General features: G+C 49.8%; 1 protein-coding gene across 1 annotated transcript in view; it reads left to right on the forward strand.

Moving 5' to 3' along the window:
* The window catches only part of PFAS (phosphoribosylformylglycinamidine synthase), a 109,550-nt gene that overhangs the window by 81,755 nt on the left and 7,808 nt on the right, over window positions 1-19,987 (forward strand). The window contains 3 exon segments of the mRNA XM_068998689.1: window positions 130-221; window positions 14,626-14,740; window positions 18,454-18,594. Of these exon segments, the coding sequence (XP_068854790.1) occupies window positions 130-221; window positions 14,626-14,740; window positions 18,454-18,594 (348 nt within the window).

Consider the following 19,987-nt stretch of genomic DNA (forward strand, 5'->3'; position numbering starts at 1 on the left):
ATTTCTATGGGATTTTTGGGGATTTGGGGGGTTTTGGGGTTTTTTTTTTGGGTTTTTGGGGTCTGTGGGATTTTGGGGTGGTTTTTGGGGTTTTTGGGGGCGCCGGTGACGATTTTTGGGGTCCCCCAGAGCTGCCAGGGCCGCGCGTGGCCGTGCTGAGGGAGGAGGGCAGCAACGGGGACCGGGAGATGGCGGCCGCCTTCGCCATGGCGGGGTTCCAGGTGAGACCCCAAAAACACCCCCGGGACCCCAAAAACACCTCGGGAACCCCCAAAACCTCCCCTGGGACCCAAAAAACACCTCCGGGATCCCAAAAACACCCCCGGGATCCCAAAAACACCTCGGGAACCCCCAAAACCTCCCCTGGGACCCCAAAAACACCTCCGGGACCCCAAAACCACCCCTGGGACCCCAAAAACACGCCCGGGACCCCAAAACCCACCTGGGGGACCCCAAAAACACCCCCGGGACCCCAAAACCGCCCCTGGGACCTCAAAAACATCCCCAGGACCCCAAAAACACCCCCAGGATCCCCAAAAACACCCCCAGGACCCCAAAAGCACCCCCAGGACCCCAAAAACACCCCCAGGATCCCCAAAACACCCCAGGACCCCAAAAACACCCCCAGGATCCCAAAAACACCTCGGGAACCCCAAAAACACCCCCAGGATCCCAAAAACACCCCTGGGACCCCAAAACCGCCCCTGGGACCTCAAAAACACCCCCAGGATCCCAAAAACACCTCGGGAACCCCAAAAACACCCCCGGGACCCCAAAACCCACCTGGGGGACCCCAAAAACACCCCCAGGACCCCCAAAACACCCCCGGGACCCCAAAAACAACCCCTGGACCCCAAAAACACCCCCGGGACCCCAAAACCGCCTCTGGGACCTCAAAAACATCCCCGAGATCCCCAAAACACCTCAGGGTCCCCAAAACCATCCCCAGGACACCAAAAACCCGCCTGGGACCCCAAAACTATCTGGAGGACCCCAAAAACACCTGGGGGCCCCCCAAAACACCTTGGGGACCCCAGAAACACCTGGGGGCCCCCCAAAACACCTTGGGGACCCCAAAAACACCTGGGGGACCCCAAAAACACCTGGGGGACCACAAAACCACCTCGGGAACACCAAAAACACCCCTGGGACCCAAAAACGCTCCCAGGACCCCAAAAACACCCCCGGGAACCCCAAAAACACCTCCGGGACCCCAAAAACACCTCGGGAACCCCAAAAACATCCCCAGGACACCAAAAACACCTGGAGGACCCCAAAACCACCTCGGGGACCCCAAAACATCTCGGGAACCCCAAAAACCTCCCTGGGGGACCCCAAAAACACCCCCGGCACTCCAAAAACACCCGGGGAACCCCAAAAATACACCCAGGACCCCAAAAATACCTGGGGGAACCCAAAAACACCTCGGGAACCCCAAAACCACCTCGGGAACCCCCAAACCCCCCTGGGACCCCAGAAATACCTGGGGGACCCCAAAAACCTCCCTGAGACCCCAAAACATCTCGAGAACCCCAAAAACCTCCCTGGGACCCCAAAAACATCCCCGGGACCCCAAAAACACCTGGGGGACCCCAAAAACCTCCCTGAGACCCCAAAACATCTCTGGGACCCCAAAAACACCTGGGGGACCCCAAAACATCTCGGGAACCCCAAAAACCATCCCTGGGACCCCAAAAACACCTCGGGGACCCCAAAAACATCCCCGGGACCCCAAAAACACCTCGGGAACCCCAAAATCACCTCGGGGACCCCAAAAACACCCCTGGGACCCCAAAAACATCCCCGGGACCCCAAAAACCACCCCGGGGATCCCAAAAACCTCCCTGGAACCCCAAAAACAACCTGGGGGACCCCAAAAACACCTGGGGGACCCCAAAACATCTCGGGAACCCCAAAAACCTCACTGGGACCCCAAAAACACCCCCGGGACCCCCAAAACATCCCCGGGACCCCAAAAATCTCCCTGGGACCCCAAAAACCACCTGGGGGACCCCAAAAACACCCCCAGGACCCCAAAAACACCCGGGGGACCCCAAAACCCCCCCTGGGACCCCAAAAACCTCCCTGGGACCCCAAAACCACCTGGGGGACCCCAAAAATACCTTGGGAACACCAAAAATCCCCCCGGACCCCAAAAAACACCCCCAGGACCCCAAAATCACCTCGGGGACCCCAAAAACACCCCCAGGACCCCAAAAACACCTGGGGGACCCCAAAACATCTCGGGAACCCCAAAAACCTCCCTGGGACCCCAAAAACATCCCCGGGACCCCAAAAACACCTGGGGGACCCCAAAAACACCCCTGGGACCCCAAAACCGCCCCTGGGACCCCAAAACCGCCCCTGGGACCCCAAAACTGGGCAGGGACCCCAAAACCACACCCAGGACCCCCAAAACCCCCCAGGGACCCCAAAAACACCCCCGGGACCCCAAAAGTGCGGTTTGGGGTCATTTTTGGGGTGGTTTTGGGGGCTGATTCCGGGGTTTTGGGGTTTTTTTGGGATAGCTCCGGTTTGGGGTTTTTGGGGGGTTTTGGGGGTTTTTTTGGGATTTTTTGGGGGCTGACTTTGGGATTTTGGGATAACTCCCGGTTTTGGGGGTTCTTGGGATGGGGTTTTGGGGTTTTTGGGGTTTTTGGGTTATTTTGGGGTTTTTTGGGGATTTTTTGGGGGCTGACTCCGGGTTTTTGGGGCTTTTGTGGGATAACTCCTGGTTTGGGTTTTTGGGTTTTTTTGGGGATTTTTGGGGGCAATCTCCCAGGTTTTGGGGGTTCTTGGGATGGGATTTTTGGGGTTTTTTTTGGGCTATTTTGGGGGTTTTGGGTTTTTTGGGGATAACTTCTGTTTTGGGGTTTTGGGGATTTTTGGGTTCTTTTGGGGTTTTTTGGGGGATTTTTTGGGGGATAATTCTCATTTTGGGACTCTTGGGATGGGATTTTTTGGGGTTTTTGGGCTATTTTGGGGTTTTTGGGGGGATAACTCCTGGTTGGAGTTTTTGGGGTGGGATTTTTTGGGGTTATTTTGGTGTTTTTTGGGGATTTTTTGGGGGCTGACTCCGGGTTTTTGGGACAGTGGCCATTTGGGGGTTTTCAGGATGGGATTTTTGGGGTTTTTTTGGGCTATTTTGGGGTTTTTGGGCTATTTTGGGGGTTTTGGGTTTTTTGGGGGATAACTTCTGTTTTGGGGTTTTGGGGATTTTTGGGTTCTTTTGGGGTGTTTTTGGGATTTTTTGGGGGGATAATTCTCATTTTGGGGTTCTTGGGATGGGTTTTTGGGTTTTTTTGGGTTTTTGGGGGATTTTTTGGGGGCTGACTCCGGGTTTTTGGTTTTTTTTTTTTTGGGATAACTCCTGGTTTGGGTTTGGGTTGAATTTGGGGTTTTTTGGGTAATTCTTGTTTGGGGTTTTGGGGACTTTTGGGGGTCTTGGGGATTTTTTGGGGTATTTTGGTTCGTTTGGGGTTTTTTGGGGATTTTTGGTGACAAACTCCCAGTTTTTTGGGGTTCTTGGGATGGGTTTTTTGGGGTTTTTTGGGGGATAACTCCTGGTTGGGGTTTTTGGGGTTTTTGGGTTATTTTGGGGGGTTTTGGGGATTTTTTGGGCTATTTTGGGTTTTTTGGGGGGATAACTCCTGGTTGGGGTTTTTGGGTTATTTTGGGGTTTTTTGGGGATTTTTTGGGGGCTGACTCCGGGTTTTTGGGGTTTTTGTGGGATAACTCCTGGTTTGGGTTTGGGGTTTTTTGGGGATTTTTGGGGGCAATCTCCCAGGTTTTGGGGGTTCTTGGGATGGGATTTTGGGGTTTTTGGGGTTTTCGGGGATTTTTTGGGGGCTGACTCCGGGTTTTTGGGACAGCGGCCATTTTGGGGGTTTTCAGGATGGGATTTTTGGGGTTTTTTTGGGCTATGTTGGGGGTTTTTGGGGGGTTTTGGGTTTTTTGGAGGATAACTTCTGTTTTGGGGATTTTGGGGTTCTTTTGGGGTTTTTTTGGTTTTTTTTGGGTTTTTTTGGGGGGCTAATGCTCATTTTTGGGGTTCTTGGGGTGGTTTTTTGGGTTTTTTTGGGGCTATTTTGGGCTTTTTTGGGGGGATAACTCCTGGTTGGGGTTTTTGGGGTGGGGTTTTTGGGGTTTTTTGGGGATTTTTTGGGGGCTGACTCCGGGTTTTTGGGGTTTTTTTTGGGCTAACTCCTGGTTTGGGCTGGTTTGGGTTGAATTTGGGGTTTTTTGGGGATAATTCCTGGCTGGGGTTTCTGGGGTGGATTTTGGGGGTTTGGGGTGGTTTTTTTGGGGGATAATTCTGGAATTTTGGGGTTTTTTGGGGGATAACTCCTGTTTTAGGGATTTTTGGGGGGGATTTGGGGGGGGTTGGGGTTATTTTGGGGCTGTCTCTGGGGTTTTGGGGTTTTTTGGGGGATAACTCCTCATTTTGGCTGTTTTGGGGTTAATTTGGGGTTTTTGGGGGGTAACTCCTGTTCTGGGCTGGTTTTGGGGTGGATTTTGGGGATAACTCCCGGGTTTGGGATATTTTGGGGTTATTTTGGGGTTTTTTGGGGGGGAACTCCTGCTTGGAGTTTTTGGGGTGGGATTTTGGGAGTTTTTGGTTTATTTTGGGGTTTTTTGGGATTTTTTGGGGGCTGACTCCGGGTTTTTGGGACAGCGGCCATTTTGGGGGTTTTCAGGATGGGATTTTTGGGTTTTTTTTGGGCTATTTTGGGGGTTTTGGGTTTTTTGGGGATAACTTCTGTTTTGGGGTTTTGGGGATTTTTGGGTTCTTTTGGGGTTTTTTTTGGGATTTTTTGGGGGGGATAATTCTCATTTTGGGACTCTTGGGGTGGGGTTTTTGGGGTTTTTGGGTTATTTTGGGGTTTTGGGGAACTTTTTGGGGCTGACTCCGGGTTTTTGGGACAGCGGCCATTTTGGGGTTTTCAGGATGGGATTTTTGGGGTTTTTTTGGGCTATTTTGGGGGTTTTGGGCTATTTTGGGGGGTTTGGGTTTTTTGGGGATAACTCCTGGTTTGGGGTTTGGGGGATTTTGGGGATTTTTGGGGGCAATCTCCCAGGTTTTGGGGTTTTCAGGATGGAATTTTTGGGTTTTTTTTGGGCTATTTTGGGGGTTTTGGGTTTTTTGGGGATAACTTCTGTTTTGGGGTTTTGGGGATATTTGGGTTCTTTTGGGGTTTTTTTTGGGATTTTTTGGGGGGGATAATTCTCATTTTGGGACTCTTGGGATGGGATTTTTTTGGGGTTTTTGGGCTATTTTGGGGTTTTTGGGGGGATAACTCCTGGTTGGAGTTTTTGGGGTGGGATTTTTGGGTTATTTTGGTGTTTTTTGGGGATTTTTTGGGGGCTGACTCCGGGTTTTTGGGACAGCGGCCATTTTGGGGTTTTCAGGATGGGATTTTTGGGGTTTTTTTGGGCTATTTTGGGGTTTTTGGGTTTTTTGGGGGTTTTGGGTTTTTTGGGGGATAACTTCTGTTTTGGGGTTTTGGGGATTTTTGGGTTCTTTTGGTTTTTTGGGGGGATTTTTTTGGGGATAATTCTCATTTTGGGGTTCTTGGGGTGGGGGTTTTGGGGTTTTTTTGGGCTATTTTGGGTTTTTTTAGGGGGTTTTTGGGGGATAACTCCTGGTTGGGGTTTTGGGGGTTTTTGGGTTATTTTGGGGGATTTTTTGGGGGCTGACTCCGGGTTTTTGGGTTTTTTTTCGGGCTAACTCCTGGTTTGGGCTGGTTTGGGTTGAATTTGGGGTTTTTTGGGGATAATTCCTGGCTGGGGTTTCTGGGGTGGATTTTGGGGGTTTGGGGTGGTTTTTGGGGGGACAATTCTGGAATTTTGGGGTTTTTTGGGGGATAACTCCTGTTTTAGGGATTTTTGGGGTGGATTTGGGGGGGTTTGGGGTTATTTTGGGGCTGTCTCTGGGGTTTTGGGGTTTTTTGGGGGATAACTCCTCATTTTGGCTGTTTTGGGGTTAATTTGGGGTTTTTGGGGGGTAACTCCTGTTCTGGGCTGGTTTTGGGGTGGATTTTGGGGATAACTCCCGGGTTTGGGATATTTTGGGGTTATTTTGGGGTTTTTTGGGGGGGAACTCCTGCTTGGAGTTTTTGGGGTGGGATTTTGGGAGTTTTTGGTTTATTTTGGGGTTTTTTGGGATTTTTTGGGGCTGACTCCGGGTTTTTGGGACAGCGGCCATTTTGGGGTTTTCAGGATGGGATTTTTGGGGTTTTTTTGGGCTATTTTGGGGATTTTGGGTTTTTTGGGGGTTTTGGGTTTTTTGGGGGATAACTTCTGTTTTGGGGTTTTGGGGATTTTTGGGTTCTTTTGGTTTTTTTGGGGGATTTTTTTGGGGATAATTCTCATTTTGGGGTTCTTGGGGTGGGGTTTTTGGGGTTTTTGGGGTTTTGGGGAACTTTTTGGGGCTGACTCCGGGTTTTTGGGACAGTGGCCATTTTGGGGTTTTCAGGATGGGATTTTTGGGGTTTTTTTGGGCTATTTTGGGGATTTTGGGCTATTTTGGGGGTTTTGGGTTTTTTGGGGATAACTTCTGTTTTGGGGTTTTGGGGATTTTTGGGTTCTTTTGGGGTTTTTTTGGGATTTTTTGGGGGATAATTCTCATTTTGGGACTCTAGGGATGGGATTTTTTGGGGGTTTTTGGGCTATTTTGGGGGGATAACTCCTGGTTGGAGTTTTTGGGGTGGGATTTTTGGGTTGTTTTGGGTTTTTTGGGGGATTTTTTGGGGGCTGACTCCGGGTTTTTGGGACAGCGGCCATTTTGGGGGTTTTCAGGATGGGATTTTTGGGGTTTTTTGGGGCTATTTTGGGGGTTTTGGGCTATTTTGGGGGTTTTGGGTTTTTTGGGGGATAACTTCTGTTTTGGGGTTTTGGGGATTTTGGGGTTCTTTTGGTTTTTTGGGGGATTTTTTTGGGGATAATTCTCATTTTGGGGTTCTTGGGGTGGGGTTTTTGGGGTTTTTGGGGTTTTCGGGGATTTTTTGGGGGCTGACTCCGGGTTTTTGGGACAGCAGCCATTTTGGGGTTTTCAGGATGGGATTTTTGGGTTTTTTTTGGGCTATTTTGGGGGTTTTGGGTTTTTTTGGGGTTTTGGGTTTTTTGGGGGATAACTTCTGTTTTGGGGATTTTGGGGTTCTTTTGGGGTTTTTTGGTTTTTTTTGGGGGGCTAATGCTCATTTTTGGGGTTCTTGGGGTGGTTTTTTGGGTTTTTTTGGGGCTATTTTGGGTTTTTTTGGGGGGATAACTCCTGGTTGGGGTTTTTGGGGTGGGGTTTTTGGGGTTTTTTGGGGATTTTTTGGGGGTGACTCCAGGTTTTTGGGTTTTTTTTGGGCTAACTCCTGGTTTGGGCTGGTTTGGGTTGAATTTGGGGTTTTTTGGGGATAATTCCTGGCTGGGGTTTCTGGGGTGGATTTTGGGGGTTTGGGGTGGTTTTTTTGGGGGGATAATTCTGGAATTTTGGGGTTTTTTGGGGGATAACTCCTGTTTTAGGGATTTTTGGGGGGGATTTGGGGGGGGTTGGGGTTATTTTGGGGCTGTCTCTGGGGTTTTGGGGTTTTTTGGGGGATAACTCCTCATTTTGGCTGTTTTGGGGTTAATTTGGGGTTTTTGGGGGGTAACTCCTGTTCTGGGCTGGTTTTGGGGTGGATTTTGGGGATAACTCCCGGGTTTGGGATATTTTGGGGTTATTTTGGGGTTTTTTGGGGGGGAACTCCTGCTTGGAGTTTTTGGGGTGGGATTTTGGGAGTTTTTGGTTTATTTTGGGGTTTTTTGGGATTTTTTGGGGGCTGACTCCGGGTTTTTGGGACAGCGGCCATTTTGGGGGTTTTCAGGATGGGATTTTTGGGTTTTTTTTGGGCTATTTTGGGGGTTTTGGGTTTTTTGGGGATAACTTCTGTTTTGGGGTTTTGGGGATTTTTGGGTTCTTTTGGGGTTTTTTTTGGGATTTTTTGGGGGGGATAATTCTCATTTTGGGACTCTTGGGGTGGGGTTTTTGGGGTTTTTGGGTTATTTTGGGGTTTTGGGGAACTTTTTGGGGCTGACTCCGGGTTTTTGGGACAGCGGCCATTTTGGGGTTTTCAGGATGGGATTTTTGGGGTTTTTTTGGGCTATTTTGGGGGTTTTGGGCTATTTTGGGGGGTTTGGGTTTTTTGGGGATAACTCCTGGTTTGGGGTTTGGGGGATTTTGGGGATTTTTGGGGGCAATCTCCCAGGTTTTGGGGTTTTCAGGATGGAATTTTTGGGTTTTTTTTGGGCTATTTTGGGGGTTTTGGGTTTTTTGGGGATAACTTCTGTTTTGGGGTTTTGGGGATATTTGGGTTCTTTTGGGGTTTTTTTTGGGATTTTTTGGGGGGGATAATTCTCATTTTGGGACTCTTGGGATGGGATTTTTTTGGGGTTTTTGGGCTATTTTGGGGTTTTTGGGGGGATAACTCCTGGTTGGAGTTTTTGGGGTGGGATTTTTGGGTTATTTTGGTGTTTTTTGGGGATTTTTTGGGGGCTGACTCCGGGTTTTTGGGACAGCGGCCATTTTGGGGTTTTCAGGATGGGATTTTTGGGGTTTTTTTGGGCTATTTTGGGGTTTTTGGGTTTTTTGGGGGTTTTGGGTTTTTTGGGGGATAACTTCTGTTTTGGGGTTTTGGGGATTTTTGGGTTCTTTTGGTTTTTTGGGGGGATTTTTTTGGGGATAATTCTCATTTTGGGGTTCTTGGGGTGGGGGTTTTGGGGTTTTTTTGGGCTATTTTGGGTTTTTTTAGGGGGTTTTTGGGGGATAACTCCTGGTTGGGGTTTTGGGGGTTTTTGGGTTATTTTGGGGGATTTTTTGGGGGCTGACTCCGGGTTTTTGGGTTTTTTTTCGGGCTAACTCCTGGTTTGGGCTGGTTTGGGTTGAATTTGGGGTTTTTTGGGGATAATTCCTGGCTGGGGTTTCTGGGGTGGATTTTGGGGGTTTGGGGTGGTTTTTGGGGGGACAATTCTGGAATTTTGGGGTTTTTTGGGGGATAACTCCTGTTTTAGGGATTTTTGGGGTGGATTTGGGGGGGTTTGGGGTTATTTTGGGGCTGTCTCTGGGGTTTTGGGGTTTTTTGGGGGATAACTCCTCATTTTGGCTGTTTTGGGGTTAATTTGGGGTTTTTGGGGGGTAACTCCTGTTCTGGGCTGGTTTTGGGGTGGATTTTGGGGATAACTCCCGGGTTTGGGATATTTTGGGGTTATTTTGGGGTTTTTTGGGGGGGAACTCCTGCTTGGAGTTTTTGGGGTGGGATTTTGGGAGTTTTTGGTTTATTTTGGGGTTTTTTGGGATTTTTTGGGGCTGACTCCGGGTTTTTGGGACAGCGGCCATTTTGGGGTTTTCAGGATGGGATTTTTGGGGTTTTTTTGGGCTATTTTGGGGATTTTGGGTTTTTTGGGGGTTTTGGGTTTTTTGGGGGATAACTTCTGTTTTGGGGTTTTGGGGATTTTTGGGTTCTTTTGGTTTTTTTGGGGGATTTTTTTGGGGATAATTCTCATTTTGGGGTTCTTGGGGTGGGGTTTTTGGGGTTTTTGGGGTTTTGGGGAACTTTTTGGGGCTGACTCCGGGTTTTTGGGACAGTGGCCATTTTGGGGTTTTCAGGATGGGATTTTTGGGGTTTTTTTGGGCTATTTTGGGGATTTTGGGCTATTTTGGGGGTTTTGGGTTTTTTGGGGATAACTTCTGTTTTGGGGTTTTGGGGATTTTTGGGTTCTTTTGGGGTTTTTTTGGGATTTTTTGGGGGATAATTCTCATTTTGGGACTCTAGGGATGGGATTTTTTGGGGGTTTTTGGGCTATTTTGGGGGGATAACTCCTGGTTGGAGTTTTTGGGGTGGGATTTTTGGGTTGTTTTGGGTTTTTTGGGGGATTTTTTGGGGGCTGACTCCGGGTTTTTGGGGTTTTTTTTCGGGCTAACTCCTGGTTTGGGCTGGTTTGGGTTGAATTTGGGGTTTTTTGGGGATAATTCCTGGCTGGGGTTTCTGGGGTGGATTTTGGGGGTTTGGGGTGTTTTTTTGGGGGGATAATTCTGGAATTTTGGGGTTTTTTGGGGGATAACTCCTGTTTTAGGGATTTTGGGGGGGGATTTGGGGGGGGTTGGGGTTATTTTGGGGCTGTCTCTGGGGTTTTGGGGTTTTTTGGGGGATAACTCCTCATTTTGGCTGTTTTGGGGTTAATTTGGGGTTTTTGGGGGGTAACTCCTGTTCTGGGCTGGTTTTGGGGTGGATTTTGGGGATAACTCCCGGGTTTGGGATATTTTGGGGTTATTTTGGGGTTTTTTGGGGGGTAACTCCTGCTTGGAGTTTTTGGGGTGGGATTTTGGGAGTTTTTGGTTTATTTTGGGGTTTTTTGGGATTTTTTGGGGGCTGACTCCGAGTTTTTGGGGCTTTTGTGGGATAACTCCTGGTTTGGGTTTTTGGGGTTTTTTGGGGATTTTTGGGGGCAATCTCCCAGGTTTTGGGGTTTTCAGGATGGGATTTTTGGTTTTTTTTTGGGCTATTTTGGGGGTTTTGGGTTTTTTGGGGATAACTTCTGTTTTGGGGTTTTGGGGATTTTTGGGTTCTTTTGGGGTTTTTTTTGGGATTTTTTGGGGGGGATAATTCTCATTTTGGGACTCTTGGGATGGGATTTTTTGGGGTTTTTGGGCTATTTTGGGGGTTTTGGGGGGATAACTCCTGGTTGGAGTTTTTCGGGTGGGATTTTTGGGTTATTTTGGTGTTTTTTGGGGATTTTTTGGGGGCTGACTCCGGGTTTTTGGGACAGCGGCCATTTTGGGGGTTTTCAGGATGGGATTTTTGGGGTTTTTTGGGGCTATTTTGGGGGTTTTGGGCTATTTTGGGGGTTTTGGGTTTTTTGGGGGATAACTTCTGTTTTGGGGTTTTGGGGATTTTGGGGTTCTTTTGGTTTTTTGGGGGATTTTTTTGGGGATAATTCTCATTTTGGGGTTCTTGGGGTGGGGTTTTTGGGGTTTTTGGGGTTTTCGGGGATTTTTTGGGGGCTGACTCCGGGTTTTTGGGACAGCGGCCATTTTGGGGTTTTCAGGATGGGATTTTTGGGTTTTTTTTGGGCTATTTTGGGGGTTTTGGGTTTTTTTGGGGTTTTGGGTTTTTTGGGGGATAACTTCTGTTTTGGGGATTTTGGGGTTCTTTTGGGGTTTTTTGGTTTTTTTTGGGGGGCTAATGCTCATTTTTGGGGTTCTTGGGGTGGTTTTTTGGGTTTTTTTGGGGCTATTTTGGGTTTTTTTGGGGGGATAACTCCTGGTTGGGGTTTTTGGGGTGGGGTTTTTGGGGTTTTTTGGGGATTTTTTGGGGGTGACTCCAGGTTTTTGGGTTTTTTTTGGGCTAACTCCTGGTTTGGGCTGGTTTGGGTTGAATTTGGGGTTTTTTGGGGATAATTCCTGGCTGGGGTTTCTGGGGTGGATTTTGGGGGTTTGGGGTGGTTTTTTTGGGGGATAATTCTGGAATTTTGGGGTTTTTTGGGGGATAACTCCTGTTTTAGGGATTTTGGGGGTGGATTTGGGGGGGTTTGGGGTTATTTTGGGGCTGTCTCTGGGGTTTTGGGGTTTTTTGGGGGATAACTCCTCATTTTGGCTGTTTTGGGGTTATTTTGGGGTTTTTTGGGGGGGAACTCCTGCTTGGAGTTTTTGGGGTGGGATTTTGGGAGTTTTTGGTTTATTTTGGGGTTTTTTGGGATTTTTTGGGGCTGACTCCGGGTTTTTGGGACAGCGGCCATTTTGGGGTTTTCAGGATGGGATTTTTGGGGTTTTTTTGGGCTATTTTGGGGTTTTTGGGTTTTTTGGGGGTTTTGGGTTTTTTGGGGGATAACTTCTGTTTTGGGGTTTTGGGGATTTTTGGGTTCTTTTGGTTTTTTTGGGGGATTTTTTTGGGGATAATTCTCATTTTGGGGTTCTTGGGGTGGGGGTTTTGGGGTTTTTTTGGGCTATTTTGGGTTTTTTTAGGGGGTTTTGGGGGGATAACTCCTGGTTGGGGTTTTTGGGGTGGGGTTTTTGGGGTTTTTTGGGGGATTTTTTTGGGGCTGACTCCGGGTTTTTGGGGTTTTTTTTGGGCTAACTCCTGGTTTGGGCTGGTTTGGGTTGAATTTGGGGTTTTTTGGGGATAATTCCTGGCTGGGGTTTCTGGGGTGGATTTTGGGGGTTTGGGGTGGTTTTTTTGGGGGGATAATTCTGGAATTTTGGGGTTTTTTGGGGGATAACTCCTGTTTTAGGGATTTTTGGGGGGGATTTGGGGGGGGTTGGGGTTATTTTGGGGCTGTCTCTGGGGTTTTGGGGTTTTTTGGGGGATAACTCCTCATTTTGGCTGTTTTGGGGTTAATTTGGGGTTTTTGGGGGGTAACTCCTGTTCTGGGCTGGTTTTGGGGTGGATTTTGGGGATAACTCCCGGGTTTGGGATATTTTGGGGTTATTTTGGGGTTTTTTGGGGGGGAACTCCTGCTTGGAGTTTTTGGGGTGGGATTTTTGTATTATTTTGGGGTTTTTTGGGGGATTTTTTGGGGGCTGACTCCGGGTTTTTGGGGTTTTTGTGGGATAACTCCTGGTTTGGGTTTGGGGTTTTTTGGGGATTTTTGGGGGCAATCTCCCAGGTTTTGGGGGTTCTTGGGATGGGATTTTGGGGTTTTTGGGGTTTTCGGGGATTTTTTGGGGGCTGACTCCGGGTTTTTGGGACAGCAGCCATTTTGGGGTTTTCAGGATGGGATTTTTGGGGTTTTTTTGGGCTATTTTGGGGGTTTTTGTTTTTTGGGGATAACTTCTGTTTTTTGGGGTTTTGGGGATTTTTGGGTTCTTTTGGGGTTTTTTTTGGGATTTTTTGGGGGGGATAATTCTCATTTTGGGGTTCTTGGGGTGGGGTTTTTGGGGTTTTTGGGTTATTTTGGGGTTTTGGGGAACTTTTTGGGGCTGACTCCGGGTTTTTGGGACAGCGGCCATTTTGGGGTTTTCAGGATGGGATTTTTGGGGTTTTTTTGGGCTATTTTGGGGGGTTTGGGTTTTTTGGGGATAACTCCTGGTTTGGGGTTTTGGGGATTTTGGGGTTCTTTTGGGGTTTTTTTGGGATTTTTTGGGGGATAATTCTCATTTTGGGACTCTAGGGATGGGATTTTTTGGGGTTTTTTTGGGCTATTTTGGGGGTTTTGGGTTTTTTGGGGATAACTTCTGTTTTGGGGTTTTGGGGATTTTTGGGTTCTTTTGGGGTTTTTTGGGGGATTTTTTGGGGGATAATTCTCATTTTGGGACTCTTGGGATGGGATTTTTTGGGGTTTTTGGGCTATTTTGGGGTTTTTGGGGGGATAACTCCTGGTTGGAGTTTTTGGGGTGGGATTTTTTGGGGTTATTTTGGTGTTTTTTGGGGATTTTTTGGGGGCTGACTCCGGGTTTTTGGGACAGCGGCCATTTGGGGGTTTTCAGGATGGGATTTTTGGGGTTTTTTTGGGGCTATTTTGGGGGGTTTTGGGTTTTTTGGGGGTTTTGGGTTTTTTGGGGATAACTTCTGTTTTGGGGTTTTGGGGATTTTTGGGTTCTTTTGGTTTTTTGGGGGGATTTTTTTGGGGGGATAATTCTCATTTTGGGGTTCTTGGGGTGGGGTTTTTGGGGTTTTTGGGTTATTTTGGGGTTTTGGGGAACTTTTTGGGGCTGACTCCGGGTTTTTGGGACAGCGGCCATTTTGGGGTTTTCAGGATGGGATTTTTGGGGTTTTTTTGGGCTATTTTGGGGGTTTTGGGCTATTTTGGGGGTTTTGGGTTTTTTGGGGGATAACTTCTGTTTTGGGGTTTTGGGGATTTTTGGGTTCTTTTGGTTTTTTGGGGGGATTTTTTTGGGGATAATTCTCATTTTGGGGTTCTTGGGGTGGGGTTTTTGGGGTTTTTGGGTTATTTTGGGGTTTTGGGGAACTTTTTGGGGCTGACTCCGGGTTTTTGGGACAGCGGCCATTTTGGGGTTTTCAGGATGGGATTTTTGGGGTTTTTTTGGGCTATTTTGGGGGGTTTGGGTTTTTTGGGGGATAACTCCTGGTTTGGGGTTTTGGGGATTTTTGGGTTCTTTTGGGTTTTTTTTTGGATTTTTTGGGGGATAATTCTCATTTTGGGACTCTAGGGATGGGATTTTTTGGGGGGTTTTGGGCTATTTTGGGGTTTTTGGGGGGATAACTCCTGGTTGGAGTTTTTGGGGTGGGATTTTGGGGTTATTTTGGGTTTTTTGGGGGATTTTTTGGGGGCTGACTCCGGGTTTTGGGGGTTTTTGGGGGGTAACTCCTGTTCTGGGCTGGTTTTGGGGTGGATTTTGGGGATAACTCCCGGGTTTGGGATATTTTGGGGTTATTTTGGGGTTTTTGGGGGATAACCCCTGCTTGGAGTTTTTGGGGTGGGATTTTGGTTTTTTTTCAGGTGTTTTGGGTTTATTTGGGGGATTTCTCCCGTTTTGGGGTGATTTGGGGGTTTTTTTTTTGGGATAACTCCGGTTTTGGGGGAGTTTTGGGGGGTTTTTTGGGGGATAACTCCCGATGGGGGTTTTTGGGGTGGGTTTTTGGGGGTTTTTGGGGTCATTTGGGGATTTTTTGGGGGCTAACTCGGGGTTTTGGGGGTTCCCAGGTGTGGGACGTGACCACCCAGGACCTTTGCGCCGGCTCCGCCTCCCTGGACGGGTTCCGGGGCCTCGTCTTCGTGGGGGGCTTCAGCTACGCCGACGTCCTGGGGTCCGCCAAAGGTGAGGATTTGGGGCCTTTCACCCCAAAAAACGACCCCAAAAAAACCCCAAAACTCAAAAAAACCCAAATTCTGCAAAAAGCACCCCAAAACCCCACAAAAAACCCCAAAACCTGAACCCCAATAGGGATTTTGGGGGTTCAGCAGCTCTGACATCCTGGGGTCTGCCAAAGGTGAGGATTTGGGGCCTTTCACCCCAAAAAATCGACCCCAAAAAAAACCCAAAAAACCCCAAAATCCTAAAACCCCAAATCCCCTAAAATTGCACCCAAAACCCCACAAAAAACCCCAAAAACCTGAACCCCAATTGGGATTTTTGGGGGTTCAGCAGCTCTGACACCCCGGGATCCACCAAAGGTGAGGATTTGGGGCCTTTCACCCCAAAAAACGACCCCAAAAAAACCCCAAAACTCAAAAAACCCCAAATCCCCTAAAATTGCACCCAAAACCCCACAAAAAACCCCAAAAATCTGAACCCCAATAGGGATTTTTGGGGGTTCAGCAGCTCTGACACCCTGGGATCCACCAAAAGTGAGGATTTGGGGCCTTTCACCCCAAAAAAACCCCCAAAAAACCCAAAATCCTAAAACCCCAAATCCCCCAAATTGCACCCCAAAACCCCACAAAAAACCGCAAAAACCTGAACCCCAATAGGGATTTTTGGGGGTTCAGCGGCTCTGACACCCCGGGATCCACCAAAAGTGAGGATTTGGGGCCTTTCACCCCAAAAAACGACCCCAAAAAAACCCCAAAACTCAAAAAAACCCAAATTCTGCAAAAACCACCCCAAAACCCCACAAAAAACCCCAAAACCTGAACCCCAATAGGGATTTTGGGGGTTCAGCAGCTCTGACATCCTGGGGTCCGCCAAAGGTGAGGATTTGGGGCCTTTCACCCCAAAAAACGACCCAAAAAGGACCCCAAAAACCCCAAAATCCTAAAACCCCAAATCCCCCAAATTTCACCCCAAAACCCCACAAAAAACCCCAAAAACCTGAACCCCAATAGGGATTTTTGGGGGTTCAGCAGCTCTGACACCCTGGGATCCACCAAAAGTGAGGATTTGGGGCCTTTCACCCCAAAAAGGACCCCAAAAAAACCCCAAACCCAAAAAAACCCCAAATCCCCTAAAATTGCACCCAAAACCCCACAAAAAACCCCAAAAACCTGAACCCCAATAGGGATTTTTGGGGGTTCAGTGGCTCTGACACCCTGGAATCCACCAAAAGTGAGGATTTGGGGCCTTTCACCCCAAAAAACGACCCCAAAAAAACCCCAAAACTCAAAAAACCCCAATTTCCCCCAAATTCCAAAAATACCAAATCCCCCAAATTTCACCCCAAAACCCCACAAAAAACCCCAAAAACCTGAACCCCAATAGGGATTTTTGGGGGTTCAGCGGCTCTGACACCCTGGGATCCACCAAAGGTGAGGATTTGGGGCCTTTCACCCCAAAAAACGACTCCAAAAAAAACCCCAAAACCCAAAAACCCCCAAATTCTGCAAAAACCACACCCAAAACCCCACAAAAAACCCCAAAAACGTCCCCTCCCCGGGGGGTTTTGGGGGGCCCCGTTCCGTTTTTAGGGTCCCCCCAAGTTTTTTGGGGTTTCACGGGATTTCGGGACCGTCCCCATTTTTTTGGGGCGGATTTTGGGGCTCTCCCCATTTTTGGGGTTCCCCGTTCACTTTTTGGGGTTTTCCCCCATTTTTAGGGGTTTCCAGTTTTTGGGGTGGGATTTTGGGACCTTTCCTGGGTGTTTTGGGTTCCTCTCATTTTTGGGGTTCCCCGTTCACTTTTTTAGGGTTTTCCATCATTTTTGGGGTTTCCAGTTCCGTTTTTTAGGGTTTCTCCCATTTTTGGGGTGCCCCAGTCAGGTTTTAGGGTTTTGCCCCATTTTTAGGGTTTCCCAGTTTTTGGGGTGGGATTTTGGGTCCTTTCGCAGGGATTTAGGGTTCCTCCCATTTTTAGGGCAGGATTTTGGGGTCCCCCACATTTTGGGGTTTCCAGTTCCATTTTTTAGGGTTTCTCCCATTTTTGGGGTGCCCTGGTCAGATTTTTAGGTTCCCCCAATTTTTAGGGTCCCCAAAATTTTTGGGGTGGGATTTTGAGACCTTTCCCGGCGATTTTGGGTTCCTCCCATTTTTTAGGGCTGGATTTTGGGGTCCCCCCCATTTTTGGGGTTTCCAGCTCCTTTTTTTAGGGTTTCTCCCATTTTTGGGGTACTTTGGTCACGTTTTTAGGGTCCCTCAATTTTTAGGGTCCCCCGAAGTTTTTGGGGTGGGATTTTGGGACCTTTCCTGGGTGTTTTGGGTTCCTCTCATTGTTGGGGTTCCCTGTTCACTTTTTTTAGGGTTTCTCCCATTTTTGGGCTGCCCTCTCCAATTTTTAGGGTCCGGCCCCATTTTTAGGGGTTTCCAGTTTTTGGGGTGGGATTTTGGGACCTTTCCTGGGTGTTTTGGGTTCCTCTCATTTTTGGGGTTCCCCGTTCACTTTTTTAGGGTTTTCCCTCATTTTTGGGGTTTCCAGTTCCGTTTTTTTAGGGTTTCTCCCATTTTTGGGCTGCCCTCTCCAATTTTTAGGGTCCGGCCCCATTTTTAGGGGTTTCCAGTTTTTGGGGTGGGATTTTGGGACCTTTCCTGGGTGTTTTGGGTTCCTCTCATTTTTGGGGTTCCCCGTTCACTTTTTTAGGGTTTTCCCTCATTTTTGGGGTTTCCAGTTCCGTTTTTTTAGGGTTTCTCCCATTTTTGGGCTGCCCTCTCCAGTTTTTAGGGTTTTGCCCCATTTTTAGGGTTTCCCAGTTTTTGGGGTGGGATTTTGGGACCTTTCCTGGGGATTTAGGGTTCCTCCCATTTTTTGTGTTCCCCGTTCACTTTTTTAGGGTTTTCCCTCATTTTTGGGGTTTCCAGTTCCGTTTTTTAGGGTTTCTCCCATTTTTGGGCTGCCCTCTCCAGTTTTTAGGGTTTTGCCCCATTTTTAGGGTTTCCCAGTTTTTGGGGTGGGATTTTGGGACCTTTCCTGGGGATTTAGGGTTCCTCCCATTTTTTGTGTTCCCCGTTCACTTTTTTAGGGTTTTCCCTCATTTTTGGGGTTTCCAGTTCCGTTTTTTAGGGTTTCTCCCATTTTTGGGGTGCCCTGGTCAGGTTTTAGGGTTTTGCCCCATTTTTAGGGTTTCCCAGTTTTTGGGGTGGGATTTTGGGACCTTTCCTGGGTGTTTTGGGTTCCTCTCATTTTTGGGGTTCCCCGTTCACTTTTTTAGGGTTTTCCCTCATTTTTGGGGTTTCCAGTTCCGTTTTTTAGGGTTTCTCCCATTTTTGGGGTGCCCTGGTCAGGTTTTAGGGTTTTGCCCCATTTTTAGGGTTTCCCAGTTTTTGGGGTGGGATTTTGGGACCTTTCCTGGGTGTTTTGGGTTCCTCTCATTTTTGGGGTTCCCCGTTCACTTTTTTAGGGTTTTCCCTCATTTTTGGGGTTTCCAGTTCCGTTTTTTTAGGGTTTCTCCCATTTTTGGGGTGCCCTGGTCAGGTTTTAGGGTTTTGCCCCATTTTTAGGGTTTCCCAGTTTTTGGGGTGGGATTTTGGGACCTTTCCTGGGGATTTAGGGTTCCTCCCATTTTTGGGGTTCCCCGTTCCCTTTTTTAGGGTTCCCCCCATTTTCGGGCTGCCCTGACCCCCCGTTTTTCCCGTTTTCCCCCTTTTTTCCCCCATTGTCCCCAGGCTGGGCGGCCTCGATTCGCTTCAACCCCAAGGTCCGGGAGGTGCTGGAGCGGTTCCGGACGCGGCCGGACACCTTCAGCCTCGGGGTGTGCAACGGCTGCCAGCTGATGGCGCTGCTGGGCTGGGTGGGGCCGCCGCCAGGTGAGGCCACTGGGCCACCTCGGGGCCACCTGGGCCACCTTGGGGTCACCTGGGGGTCACCTGGGGCATCTTGGGGTCACCTGGGGGTCATTTGGGGCACCTTGGGGTCACCTGGGATTGGGTTTGGGGACACCCTCAGCTGATGGCGCTGCTGGGCTGGGTGGGGCCGCCGCCAGGTGAGGCCACTGGGCCACCTCGGGGCCACCTGGGGCACCTTGGGGTCACCTGGGGCACCTTGGGGTCACCTGGGGCACCTCTGCGGTCACCTGGGGTCACCTCTGTGGTCAGCTGGGGCACCTTGGGGACATCTGGGGGTCACCTGGGGCACCTCTGAGTTCACCTTGGGCACCTTGGGGTCACCTTGGGGTCACCTGGGGCACCTTGGGGTCACCTGGGATTGGGTTTGGGGACACCCTCAGCTGATGGCGCTGCTGGGCTGGGTGGGGCCGCCGCCAGGTGAGGCCACTGGGCCACCTCAGGGGCACCTGGGCCACCTTGGGGTCACCTTGGGGTCACCTGGGGCAACTTGGGGTCACCTGGGGGTCATTTTGGGCACCTTGGGGTCACCTGGGGCACCTCTGCGGTCACCTGGGGTCACCTCTGTGGTCAGCTGGGGCACCTTGGGGACATCTGGGGGTCACCTGGGGCACCTCTGGGATCACCTGGGGGGCACCTGGGGCACCTCTGAGTTCACCTTGGGCACCTTGGGGTCACCTTGGGGTCACTTGGGGCACCTTGGGGTCATTTGGGGCACCTTGGGGTCACCTGGGATTGGGTTTGGGGACACCCTCGGCTGATGGCGCTGCTGGGCTGGGTGGGGCCGCCGCCAGGTGAGGCCACTGGGCCACCTCGGGGCCACCTGGGGGTCATTTGGGGCACCTTGGGGTCACCTGGGGCACCTTGGGGTCACCTGGGGGGCACCTGGGGCACATGGGGGTCACCTGGGGCACCTTGGGGTCACCTGGGGGGCACCTGGGGCACATGGGGGACACCTGGGGCACCTTGGGGTCACCTGGGGGTCATTTGGGGCACCTTGGGGTCACCTGGGATTGGGTTTGGGGACACCCTCAGCTGATGGCGCTGCTGGGCTGGGTGGGGCCACTGCCAGGTGAGGCCACTGGGCCACCTCGGGGCCACCTGGGCCACCTTGGGGTCACCTTGGGGTCACCTGGGGCAACTTGGGGTCACCTGGGGGTCATTTGGGGCACCTTGGGGTCACCTGGGATTGGGTTTGGGGACACCCTCAGCTGATGGCGCTGCTGGGCTGGGTGGGGCCGCCACCAGGTGAGGCCACTGGGCCACCTCGGGGCCACCTGGGCCACCTTGGGGTCACCTGGGGGTCATTTGGGGCACCTTGGGGGCACCTTGGGGTCACCTGGGGCATCTTGGGGTC

Source organism: Aphelocoma coerulescens, unplaced genomic scaffold, assembly GCF_041296385.1.
Source record: "Aphelocoma coerulescens isolate FSJ_1873_10779 unplaced genomic scaffold, UR_Acoe_1.0 HiC_scaffold_146, whole genome shotgun sequence".
In the NCBI taxonomy this organism is placed as follows: Eukaryota; Metazoa; Chordata; class Aves; order Passeriformes; family Corvidae; genus Aphelocoma; species Aphelocoma coerulescens.